The 13,216-nt window shown below is 45.6% G+C and overlaps 1 protein-coding gene across 1 annotated transcript in view; it reads left to right on the forward strand.

The window, feature by feature from the left end:
- Window positions 1-440: 440 nt before the first annotated feature.
- IL17RD (interleukin 17 receptor D) overlaps window positions 441-13,216 on the forward strand; it is a 79,582-nt gene continuing 66,806 nt past the window's right edge. Inside the window, exon 1 of the mRNA XM_036739459.1 lies at window positions 441-566. Within this exon, the coding sequence (XP_036595354.1) occupies window positions 441-566 (126 nt within the window). The remainder of the gene's footprint in view (window positions 567-13,216) is intronic.

Here is a 13,216-nt window from a genome sequence, read left to right on the forward strand (position 1 = left end):
CCTTCTTGGTGTAGCTCTGGGTGCTGCAGAGCCCGGGAAAAAGGAGGGGGCTGGTTGAAGGGGGCCCCGGGTTGGCGGGCCCGCCCCTCCCCTCCCCGAAGCGCATGCTCTGAGCCCTCCTCTCCGACCCCTCCTCCTTCTCCGACCCCTCCTCCTTCTCCGACCCCTCCTCCTCTTCTCTCTCCTCTGCCTCCGCCCCCCGCCCAGGTTGCCAGAGGAGCTCCGCGGAGGCAGCAGGAGCAGCAGCAGCAGCAGCAGCAACTCCAACTCCGGCACGGGTACCCACCTGCATCGGCAGCGGCCAGCAGAGTGCAGTCCCGGAGCGGCGGCGCACGGCTTGGGGGCCCGGCCCGGCCCACCGGGCGGCGGAGGCTGCGCTCGCCCGAGCTCTCGTTCTGCCTGGTTGGCTGCTGGCCCCGGCCCGGCGCGACCCGCGCACCATGGCTCCCTGGCTGCAGCTCTGCTCCTTCTTCTTCACCGTCAACGCCTGCCTGAACGGCTCTCAGCTCGCCGTGGCCGCCGGCCCGGGCAGGAGAGGGCCTCCCGGGGACACCTGCGGCTGGAGGGTGAGTCTGCGAGCCGGACCCGGGACCGGCAGGGACCGAGGGGGCGGGGAGGCAGGAGGGAGGGAGAAGAGGGAGGAAGGAAAGGAGGGAAGGAAGGAGGGAGGGAGGGAGGAAGGAAAGGAGGGAAGGAAGGAGGGAGGGAGGGAAGAAAGAAGGATGGGAGGAAGGAAAAATAAAGGGAGAAAGATGGGGGAAAGGTAGGAAGGAGGGATGGAGGAAAGAAAGGAACGTAGGAGGGATGGGGAAGTTAGGAAGGAAGGAAAGAGTTAGGAAGAAGGAAAAGTTGGCGAGATGGAAAGTTAAGATGGAGGGAGGAAAGGAAGTAAAGAGAGAGAAGGAAAAGTTAGGAAGGCGGGAGGGAGGTAGAAAGGGAGGAAAGGGAGAGTTAGTAAGGAAGGGGAAGAGGAGAAGTTAGGAAGGAGGGAGGGAAGGAAGGGAAAAAAGAAGGAAAGGAAACTGAGTGAGAGGTAAAGAGGAAGCAAGGGCGCTTTGGGGCTAATTTTGTGGCTCGCCTCCTGCCGAGAGACCTGACCCAGGAGAACTGAGGACAGGGTGAGCTGGAAGGTGGAACCGTGATCCTGAGATGGCAGCCTGAGGCGGGGAAGAGTGTGTGTGCGTGTCTGTGTGTGTGTGTGTGTCCATGTGTGTCCCTTCTAGCCACCCCTCCGCCTCCACTCCAGAATTGATCAGCCTGGTGGAGCCAGGACAGGTGTGTATGTGTGTGCTACCGGCTGTCTGTCCGGGAAGAGAAAGCGAACGAAGGACTAGGGGCTTTTCTTGCTTTTCTGCGGGTCTTCTGCCCTGCGCTCCCTCCCCGACCGGGGCCCCTGCGCCCCGGGGGGGGGGGCGGTTGGGGTCTTTGGGGGAGTTTGGAGAAGGAAGAAGGGGTGGTGGCGTCTGGGCACCTGGGCCAGCCCAGCCTCGGGCTCCCCGGGGGGATGAAAGGGGCCGCCGGAAGACTGGGGCTTTGTGCTGCTAATGAGGCGAGGCCGGCCGGCGGGCTGACTGCCGGGGTTGGTGCTGGCTGCTGCCTGGAGGCTGGCGCAGAGGTGCGGGAAGGGGTGGGGGCGCCGTTTGCTCCCCTGCTCGGCACCTTTTGTTTCTATCCGGAGGGATCTCCCTGAAGATCCTGCTGGTGGGGTCTGCAGGCTTTAGCCACACTGTTGTTTGCGTGTTTGGGAGTCCGCGAACTTTTCTCAGTATGTTTTTTGGGGGAGTCCCCTGCCCCCCAGATAATTTTCCGCTCTCCTCTTTATCTATTCCCCCCTCTTCTCTCCCTCTCTTCCCCTTTCTTTTCCCCCTCCCTACTTCTCTGCTGTGGCCTTGGTTCCGGTCTGTGGCTCTTTAAAGCTGCTAGTCTTTGCTCCTGCCGACCTGCAGCTCAGCTGGGGGTGGTGGTTGGGGCTGGGGGTGGGGTGGTGGTTTGAGGAGGAATAATGCGAGGGGGAGGAAACCTGAGGCTGCAGGAGAGGTCTAGGCGAGTTCTCTAGGCTTGGGGAGCCTTCTCCTTCCTCACCTCCCTCCCCTTTTGTTAATAATATCCCGCTGCTGCTTTACATAGACGAGTTTGACCATCCCTGCTTGGACCAGTTAATTTGGGGCTTCCCTGGGGGCTGCTGGGCCTCCTGCTTCCTCCACCGTCTCGAATTGCAAATCTCTTCCGATTTCTTGGGACCCCCCCCCCCTCCACATACACATACCTTTTGTCTTTTTAATTATTAGAATCCTAGATTGAAAGCTGGAAGGATCCTCTGAGGTCCTCCACCCTGAGCCTCTCATTTTATACATGTGGACACTGAGGCTCCCGGGGTGCAGTGTATTATTGCTCAAGGCCACACATAAGAAGGGTCCTGACCCAATGATCGAAATGAGTGTATTCTCAGAGCTTCTCTCTGAAAGAGCTGGTTTTTCTTTGACTGCTTTTAGATGTCACCGGGTAAGAACCTGAAAAGAAGGTCGGATTTAGGGCAGTCAATCTCCCCCAAGACATACCACTCTCTTCACATACCGGGTCCTTCGCCCCAAGGTTAGGTTCTCCCCACCCAAGGAATAAGTTGGGAGCACATTTTTCATCATGAGTGCTCACCAAGGGATGGACTTTCTGAATTGGTTTGTTCTAAAATTTGGCTGCCCTTCTGTAGCCCAGAGCCCTGGCTCCCTGGCATGCTCCCTCAAAGATCCAGTTATTTTCTGCCCCCACCCTTCCCAACATCTTATTAGACTCTGGGGGAGGGGCATGCACAGTTGAGATGAAGTGTCCCCTACAGCCTGGTGGTGCCGGTGGCATGGAAAATGAAGGTAGGACAGATGAGTTAGAGAGGTTGGACATAAAAGCAAGATGTTGCAGTTAGGGTGATCAGGCAGAGGGGGCCTTTGAGTGGGGCTCCATAGATGGGAAAGGAGGGACCAGAAGCAACAGAGAAGATACTTTTCACTGGTGACATTTTTCCTTCTGGAGATAGATGGACCATTACTCCAGGTGGGAAATGCCTACTGCCCTTGCCTCACCACCTCTTTCCCTTTCTTTCCTATTCATCCTCACCTTCCACCTTTAACTAACTGCAGTGGCTGGCATAAATAACCCTTCCAAACTGACTGAGGTTAGAAGCGACATGCGAGCCACCTTCTACCAAAACCAAAGACCTATTGCTCAAATTCAAAACCAAAGGCCCACCTGAGGGGACAATGGTGGGTCCACTTTAAGTCTTCTCAGACTCACCAATGACATATTTCTATGGCATTCTAAGGTTTTTTAAAACATTTGCTACCAAAATGACCCTTTTAGTGATGCTAGTATGAATGGTCCATACTAAATAGTTCTTGTCACCAATCTGTAGACAGGGAAACAGTGATTCCAAGGTGAAGGATTTATTAAGGACCTGCTGGGTGTTAGGGATGTTTATGTTCTAATGGACATAACTAGTATCACTGAGCTAGTAAGCCTTAGAACTGGCACTGGATTGAAGGAAGGGCTTTCTAACTCTTAAGTACAGTGTTAATATCACAACAGGGGCAGCTAGGATAGGGAGCTGGGACTGGAATCAGGAGGACTCATCTTCCTGAGTTCAAATCCAACCTCAGACACTTACTAGCCGTGTGATCCTAGGCAAGTCACTTTACCCTGTTTGCCTCAGTTTCCTTATCTGTAAAATGAGCTGAAGAAGGAAATCACAAACCACTCCAGTATTGCTAAGAAAAACTCAAATGGGGTAGGAAGGTTTACTGAGCCCTAGCAGCAAACATTAGGAAAGCAGTGTGGTACAGCGATGGATGCTGCACTTAGAGGCACCAGACTAGAATTCACATCTTGGCTCTGCACCTACTAGGTATGTGACCTTGGCAAGTCACTTAATGTTACTCAACTGTAACCTGGGGGGCTGGCCCCCATGCCCTCAAAGGTCCCATGAAGTGCTGGATGTTTCTGTGTTTATTGTGCTTTCTATGCAAGTTGTCATAGTCATTGGGTTTGTGGTTTCCTTGGTTTTGGGTTCCTTCTACATCCCAGGATCTGATGGGTCGCTGGGTTCGGGGACCTCCTTCAAGGAGGTGGTGAGACTTTAATTGGGCCTCAAAAACCGGCAGAGTAGGGATTTGTGCAGAAGAGGAACAAGAGAGACTGTCTTAGAAAAGAGTCCTTGTGAGGGAAGTGGCAACCCAGGCCCGGCAGACTCTTAAACATTGAAGGGAGGAGTCTTTAAGTCTTAAAGCTCTCTACCAGCAATGGGGAAGAGACTGTCCCTCAGGGAGAGAATCTGTGTATTTGTATTCCCAGCTGTTAGCACAGTGCTTGGCCCATAATGCCCCCCACACACACACACACTCAGAACTTTGTCCAGATTTTGCTTCCTGCTAAGATTTCCTTATGGTCATTGTAGTTTATAGTCTTCATATTATAGCCAACATAATCAATAGAGATTATAGTCCATATGTCATAGTCAATATAATCAATATAATTCATAGTCCTTGCGTTAGAGTTGATATAATCAATAGAATTGTAGTCCTAATTGTCAATATGATCAATCAAGATTATAGAGTGAGTAAAATCAGTTGAGATTACAGTCCTTATGTTATAGTCAATAGAGAATAGCAATATAATCCATAGAGATGATAGTCAGTAAACATTTCTTAAGCATCTACACTGTGACAGGCAGTGTGCTAAGAGCTCTATATACTAAAACAGTTCTGTGCAGGAAATTCTAGCATTGGGAAGGTGGAGGGTGGCACTGTATCTGAGCCTCCTATTAAAATCAGGGGACTCCACTCTAACGCCTTGAGCCTAAGACCATGGCAGATGTCTCTTTGTGAGCCAGCTAAGTACTTTGGCTAGCAGTGTTTTCAGATCCTCTAGAAGGCACCCTAACCTTTCCCTTTACAGGTGTAAGGAAGCAGCACCATAGAGGTGGGACATGGCTCATCTGAGGTCAGGTAGGCAACAATCATACGTAAACCCATAAAATCCATACTGTTGACATTTTATACAAATGGAAAAATACATTTAACAAGATAATAACAATATAAAAGATATAAATAAAATCTTACTTTTTCCCATCCCTTTCTGAATTCTTCCTTCTGGGCACTTGGGAGATTTTGTTGCTCTTAATAATCATTTGCATTCCTTAGTTCAATAGGAGGGCTAAATTTCGAATCAGAAAACCTGGGTTTAACCACTTAGAGAGGTCACCTTGGGCAAGTCACATAGGGCCACCCCCTCTCTATACCCCACTTGCCCCCTTCAGAGCTCAGTTCAAGCATGAAGTTCTTTAGTACCACCACCTCAGCCTACCCCCAGTTACCTCTGCTGTTTATGATGGTAATCCGTATATAGAATGTCCCACAAAGTCTTAGTGAAATTTTAATTGTTCATAGCTTAAAACTGCTCTAAGACTTTTGGGACACCTTTTATGTATATGTTTTCCTCAATAGACTACAGTCTCTTTGAGGACAGAGGACAGGGACTATTTTCAGCTTTGTTTTCCTAGCAGAGGGCCTGGTAGGTACTAGGCACTTAATAAATGCTTGTTGATTTCAAGAAAAAAACCAGAAACAAGAGTTTTAGTATCTGTAATAATCTCCATCGAGGAGGAGAGACTACGTGTCCTCAGAAATCTGTCCCATCTCTGATTCGGATAGTCCTAATAAGAGCTGACATGAATGTAGCCCCTTATGTTACACAAAATATTTGACATTCTCTCATCCGAGTGTCACAACAAACCTGTGAAGGTGGTGCTAGAATTGTCCCTATTTTGCAGGGGAAGAAATTAAGACTAATAAGTGGTTACTCAGCGTGTCTCAGGTGAGATTTGAACCCAGGGCTTTCTAATTCCAGATCCAGCACTTGATCCGCTTGTCCAGGTTAACTCTTTGCTGTCACATTAAAAAAAAATCCTAATCAGGGGTTATTTTGGTTGGCTTCCTTGCTTGCCTCTACATAACTTCTCATTCATTTTTTTGAAAAATATTCCTGTGGGTAATAGCCTCAGTGGCTTGATTTACCAGTAAAAGGAAGGTTCCTGTGTTTCCTTTTTATAAAAATAAAGGTATAGTTGTAAAAAGCTTCATAAACAACTGAGCAGAAGGTTTACCCTTGTTAAAAACAAGAGCCTTCCTGTGGAATGGGTTACATTAGGTGACCTCAGAGGTCCTGCCCTGGTTGGAGATTCTGTGGGATGTGTTGTACGAAATTCTGACAGGGTCAGAAAGCCTGACCTCTCTTCCCTCGGTTGGTAAAAGCTACTGCCTTGTTTCTCCAGCTGGAGCATGGAAGAAGTCTTTGAGTTGTCACACCCAGTAACCCTTGTTCTGTGATCCATTTAATTCCGTTCCATAGGTATTTGTTGAAGTTCTGTGTAAGTGTACTGAGAGGTGCTCCAGAGATACAGAAGTGAATGATTGGTTCCTGTCTGTCCTCAACAAACTTAGCATTTAGTTGGAGTAAGATTTCTAGACAGACAGCATGTAATGGGTGGGATAGATGTATGGGCTTATGGGAAGTCAGAAAGGTGGGAGACCAGTACTGAGTGATCCCAGGAAAGGGGAAGCAGAATGGGGTAGCAGAAAGAATTCACAGGTTTGAATCCAGGCTCTGCTTCCTTGGGCAAAGGACTTTGCTTTTCTGAACCTTAATTTCATCATCTGTAAAATGAAGGGGTTGGGCTGCCCTCAGGAGGAAGTAACTTCCTGGTCACTGGAGGTCTCCGTTGTGCCTGAATGCTCTGCTTGTCTAGGAGGTTGTATTGGGAACAGTTGTTCAATGCGTTATAGGTTGGACTAAATGGTCTCTGAGATCCGTTCCATATGTGGAGCCTGAGGCTTTAAAGGAGGACATGGCATAGTAGTCTTCACTACTCATGGCTTGGTTAGTGGGAAAGGAAAAGTCCAACATTTGACATGACTTTGGTCTTATAGGTTCTTTGTAGGTGTCATTAAAGGTAGCTAGGTGGCCCAGTACCATAGAGCACTGGGCTTAGAATCAGGAAGACTCATCTTCCTGAGTTCAGATCTGGCCTCAGACACTTACTAGCTGGGTGACCCTGGGCAAGTCACTGAACCCTGTTTGCCTCAGTTCCTGATCTGTAAAATGAGCTGAAGAAGGAAATGGCAAACCGCTCCATTATCTTTGCAAGGAAACCTTAATGGTATCATGGAGAGTCACACATGACAGAAAAAATGAGGGAACAGCAAAGGTATCATTAAGATTTGTGGAGAGCCCGTTAGATTGCTTAGTATTTTAAAATTAGGCCTATCCCTTAAGGAGTCATTCTGAATGAAAGTCTTTGTTTCTCACTGCCATCACTATTAGATTAGACCTTTTCCATTGCCAATAGATTCCGCCATTAACATCGAAGCAAATTAGACTTTAGAAGCAAATTTATGTAAACGATGTCATCGTTAGAAATTCTAGTCATTGTTCAACCAAGCTGATTTTTGAATATTGTGTCCCATATCCTACCCCCTTAACAAGTCAAAATGCATAAACCATTCATCGAGGCATTGCTTAAATTTGTTGCTGCTGCTTGTATTCTGCTTCTAGTAGAATGTAAACCCTATAAGGGCAGGGACTGTTGAACTTTTTTTTTTGTCTTTGTATTGACTTGCCCAACATTATAGAGGTAAGTAAGTGGAAAAGCTGGGGTTTGAACTCAGGGCCTCTGACTTTTTTCCAGTCGTCTTTCTATTATACCATATTGCAGATTCAGTGGGAGTGAACTGGAAAGCCTTGGATTCTCAGAACTGAAATATATTTGTAACAAGGTGGGGGGAGTGGGGAGCCTGTGTCAAAGAATACCTTGCATGACATCTCCTCCAAGAGAGTACTCCTTCTGTCATGCCCGCTCTTTACTTCTTTTCAATTTCTTCCTCTCTCCTAGCTTATTCCCTACTGCTTACAAATATGCCCATGTCTCCTCCATCCTGAAAAACAAAAACAGTCTCGTTTCACCCTTTCATTCTGTTAACTTTTCATCTTCTGCCTCTTGTAGCTAACCTCCTAGAAAAGGCCACCTACAACAGGCCACCTTCTCTCACTCTCCTCTTAATGCTTTACAATCTGGCTTCTGACCTTATTCCACCCAAAGTGACCAGTGGTCTCTTAGTTGCCAAGTCCAGTGGTCTTTTCTCAATCTTTATTCTTTTTCACTTCTCCAAAGCCTTTGACGATGTTGATCACTCTCCCTCCTCCTTGATATTCTCTTCTCTCTAGGTTTTCAGGACACCCCTCTCTCAGTTCTCTTCTTCACTCTCTGATTGCTCCTTCTCTGTCTCCTTTGCTGGATCCTCCTCCAGATCATACCCTCTAACTATGGGTGTCCCTCAGGGCTCTGTCCCTGGCTCTCTTCTCTTCTCGCTCTAGACTGCTTCACTTGATGTCATTGTCCCATGGATTTAATTACCACCTCTACGCTTATGATTCTCAAATTTGCCAATCTCTCTCCTGGCCTCCAATCTCACATCTCTAATTGCCTTTCAGACATCTTGAACTTAATGTCCTGTAGACATCTGCAACTCAGTATGTGCCAAACAGAACTCATCTTTCCCCTAAACCCTCTCTTCCTCCTGCCTTCTCTATTACCGTAGAGGGTATCACCATCCTTCCAGTCCTTCAGACTCACAACCTAGGCATCATCCGGGATTCCTCCCTCTCTCTCACTCTCCACAAACAATCTGTTGCTGAAGGCTCTTGTTTTCATAACACCTCCCAAATACACCCCTTCTGTCCTCTGATGCTGCTTCCACTCTTGTACAGACCCTCCTCACCTCAAGCCTGGACTGTTGCTGTAGCTGCTGGCAGACCTGCTAGCCTCAGTCTCTCCCCACTCCAGTCCATCCTCTATTCAGCCACTAAAGCAATTTTCCTAAAGTGCATGTCTAACTTCTCCCCCTCACTCATTAAACCTCAGTGGCTCTCTATTACATGCAGGATTAAAATACAAAATGCTGCTTGGCATTCACAGTGCTTCATATGCTGTCCTTCTCCTACCATTCCAATCTTCTTACACTTTACTCCTTGACAGTTACTCTTCGATCCAATGATTCTGGTCTCCTTGCTGTTCCACAAAGGAGACCTCCATCTCAGCTACAGGCAGTTTCTTTGGCTATCCCCCATGCCTGGAAAGCTCTGCTTCCTCTGATGTGACTAATGACCTCCTTGGCTTCCTTTAAGTTCCAGCTGAAATACCATCTTCTACTGGAAGCCTTCCCCAACTCCTCTTAATTCTAGTGCCTTCGCTGTTCATTATTTCCTATTTAATCCTATCTATAACTTGCTTTTTATATATTTATTTGCATGTTGTCTCCCCCATTAGATTGTGAGCTTCTCAAGGGCAGGGACTGTCTTTTGCCTCTTTTTGGATCCTTAGCTCTTAGCACAGTGCCTGGCATATAGAAGGTGCTTAATAAATGCTTTTTGACTGATTGGATTATGGAGCTGAAATGGATCTCAAAGGTCATCTAGTCCCCCCATTTTACAGATGAAGAAATTGAGTCTGAGGGAGGTTAAGTGCCTCACCTAGGCTTATACTGGGTAGTGAGAAATAGAGGCAGAATTTGAACCCAAGTCTTCAGCCTTCAAACTCTATCCAATTCATCACTCTGGGGAGAATAATTAAGCTAAAGATATTCATCTTTTTGGTGAAATCCCAATTTCACATTTGTAAGCAAAAATGCTTCTTTTCCACAGGTCAAAAACTTTCAACAAAAATGAAGTTCCAGCTGGTTAAACTTTAGGGCACTTGATAAAAGTCTAGCCCAAGAATAGCCTCTTGGCTGAAGGCCCAGAGGAATTTTATTCAATTTTGAATTGGATTTGTTTTCATTCACTGAAAGCTCATCTCTCTGCAGCAGACATTTGGTTCTTTGAGCTGGGTAAACAAGTGTTTTGGCCATGCTAGCTGCCAGCAGGCTGCCTAGTGTTGCCCCTCCTGGCAGTTAGTGAAAGATACCTTGGTGCCTCTGGACATACTGCCAGGGCATGCTTCTGCTAGATGCATTGATACTTTCCTGCTGCTCTTTCAGCTTTCAGCATCATCCCAGTGGCCTTCTCCTCTCCACCTTTTTCTTAGCAGTCCCACCTCTTTTTCTTTGAAAAGATCTGCAAAGGAGAGAAATTCCCAAGTTAGAATCATAAAAAGGAACTCATTACTAGAGGCTTAGCATTCTAGAGCTGGAAGGGACCTTAAAGCTCATCTCTTTCAGCCCCCTCCTTTTTCCACAGGAGTTCTATCCTGTCCTTAGTGAAGAATTGAGGGGTTTTATAGGCTGGAATTTGCCTGGGGATGCTTTTTTTTTCTAAACCTAATTTGTTTTATTTAATTTCTCATGGAATCATAGAGTCTATGCCCCTATTGTTTGTAATATTCATTTCTCATCTGATCTTGGTGAGTCTCACCAATATCCTATGCCCATGCCCTCAAATCTGCTGCTGCTGCTGCTGAGGCTAAAACAGCCCTGTTGCTCTGCTTCTGGGTTCATCATCTCTCTCCCACCCCTTGCACTGATGGACCATTACTGGACAGTTGGAAACTATGGCCGCCTTATTTTAAAGAACTACAAATGGACAGAATTTTAGAGTCAGAAGGCTGCTCAGAGACCTTTCAGGCCAACTAACCCATCCCTGAGAAAATTGTGCCAAACAGGCACCAGCTCCCTCCCAAGGCGGCCCATTCCACTTTTGCAGAGGCTAATTGTTAGCAAGTCTTCCCTTAATGTCCAGCCTAAGTCTGTCTTTTCACAATTTCCATCCATTGTTCCTAATATTGCCTTGGGGGCCAAGCAGAGCCAGCCTGATGTACTCAGGACCCCACAAGGCTAGCTCTGGCTGTTTCTCCCCCAAACACCATGAAAAAAAATCCAGCTTAGTGAATCTTTCCACCGAGAAAGTGTTGTCCTGAATTCCCTAAGGTTTAGCCTCGTGCTCTCAGCCTCCCGCTTCTTGCTAACCACAGATGGCTGAAGATCTTTTCAGTTTTAAGTCTCTCATAAACTTTTAAGGGTCTCCTTTCCTAAACAAACAGTTGGGAGCAGTTGATCTGTTTCCGATGGCCCGGCTTTTCCATTTCTAGCGAGCTTAACTCGCCTGACCCGTTTTGGATATTGTCTTCCTTGTGTAGTATTTATCTTGGCTTCCGTGTAAGTTTTGAATAGACTTGACATACTATTAAGTGACTGATGGCCCCTGTAACACATTGTCTCCTCTGGGGCAGGACTGTCTTTGAAGTCCTACCCTGTAGGAAGTAAAGAGACTATTTGCTCTATTAAAATTCCTTGGTATTTCCTCTGTTTAACCACAGGCCACTTCCCCTCTGCCACTCTAAACACTGCAGGGACACTAACTGATTGAAAAGACACCAGCTCTAGAGTAGTCATACCCTATTTAAAAGAGAGCTTCTTAGTGCTGTTTAAAGTTAGAGCTGGGGGACAGGTTAAAGTGAAGTGTTTGGATGTGACTTGGGATCCTCCTCAAAAATATGTATGGAGATGTGTTTTTCTAGTAAAGAAATATGTAACCAAACAAGTGCATTTTTTTGTTTTGTGTTCCCCCCCTCCCCGAAATATTTCTTTAAGCTCATTGAATTTCTATGAGCAAAAATTTTCCCAAATGAGTTTTTCTCACTTGGTTAGGAAGGGGTGAAATGTCATTTACATAGAGTGGGCTTTGTTTACTTGTAAATCTTATCTGAAATTCAAGCTTCCTTTACTAGTACATTGCATCCCTGGTCTTGAGCTCTGTTTACTTGTACATTTCATCTGCTTGTTATTGCCTCTAGAATCCAGAGTTAGGATAGCCGTCTTACTTACTGAAAGGTTGCTAAGAAAATCATGAAGCAGATGATATTCTTTATTCTTCCCCAGGGGATGTTTTCTTAAATGCCCGCAGATCTAAACCCTGGGCAAGAAACTTCAAAAGCATGATAACTAGGCTGGATTTTAACCTCCAAATCCTTGCTTTGGTTTTTTCTGGTGGGGACCTGAACAAGTTAATGACTATAATTTCTTAGGGAGAAAGATTTTTAATGTTTTTTGGGCCATTGATGCGATGGATTTAAAAAAAACAAAATGGATAAAACATAGCTTCTTTTTTCTTAGCAATGTCAGTTAATCTCATTCCTTGGTAATGTTAGCAGGAATGTAAATTTTAGCTAATTAAAGGTGCAACATTTAGAGGGGTACTTAATAGCTACCAGCTGTCTCTTCTAATAAATCATTTGAAAGGTGGTAAAACAAAGGTTTGGTGTAAACACTTAATTTGCCTCTAAAACTGAAATTTCCTGGTATTTTTTCTGATTCATAGACTAAATTAAAACTACATTTGCTTTGTATATCTGAGAAACCCAGTTTAATTTGAAATAATCTCACAGTGCAGAAACAGGCGTTCTGTTTAACAGTGTAACAGCTGCTTTAAAATTCCCTCATTAAAAGTCTGAAGGCAAAGGGATGCTAAGTATTGTCAGGGAAGTTAGACAAAGTGTAACTTTTCCTTTTCCTTTTTTTCCAGGCAGATAGTGTATTAGGGTAGCTAAGACTCACGTTGCTTCTCCTTAAAATTACAACATTGTTGATAAACTAGTTAGAACTCAGCCAAACAATGGAAAAACTGGTGTGTATGTGTTTAAGATGCCTCAGAAACTCTTAGCTTTAATTAAAATGTTTAGATTGATATTTACCTTTCACACTTAACATGAATACTCGGAATGAATTCCTTTGAAATCACCCAGGATTAGAATTTAAATATAACCCCTTAAAAGTGAAAATGCAGTTTATCCCTGCCCCCCTCCAAAAAAAAAATCAGGCTTAAACATTTCCCCAGGTGTTGTGTATTTGTACTTTATTTCTTTCTTGGAATTATACTTTTTTTAAAAAGGCATAGTTCATTTCCATTAAGTTTCCAACCTGAAGTGATGGACGCCCTTTCCATTTTCAGTTTGTGAGACATTGTTAGAATAAAGGGAGGATTTCCTTGAGTGCTTCTGGAATGAAGAGTGGCATTTTATTTAAAAGGACCATATGGGCTAGAAACCATTTCCCCACGACTTTAATCTGTCCAGGTGATTCCTGGTCTCCTCCCCTGGAACAATCCTCCCTTTATCCAAGGAAAATGTTGTGCAATTAAGACCAAATGTTTAAACCAAAACAACAAAAAAGTCCAAACTAGACCT

This window comes from Trichosurus vulpecula, chromosome 9 (genome assembly GCF_011100635.1).
Source record: "Trichosurus vulpecula isolate mTriVul1 chromosome 9, mTriVul1.pri, whole genome shotgun sequence".
In the NCBI taxonomy this organism is placed as follows: domain Eukaryota; kingdom Metazoa; phylum Chordata; class Mammalia; order Diprotodontia; family Phalangeridae; genus Trichosurus; species Trichosurus vulpecula.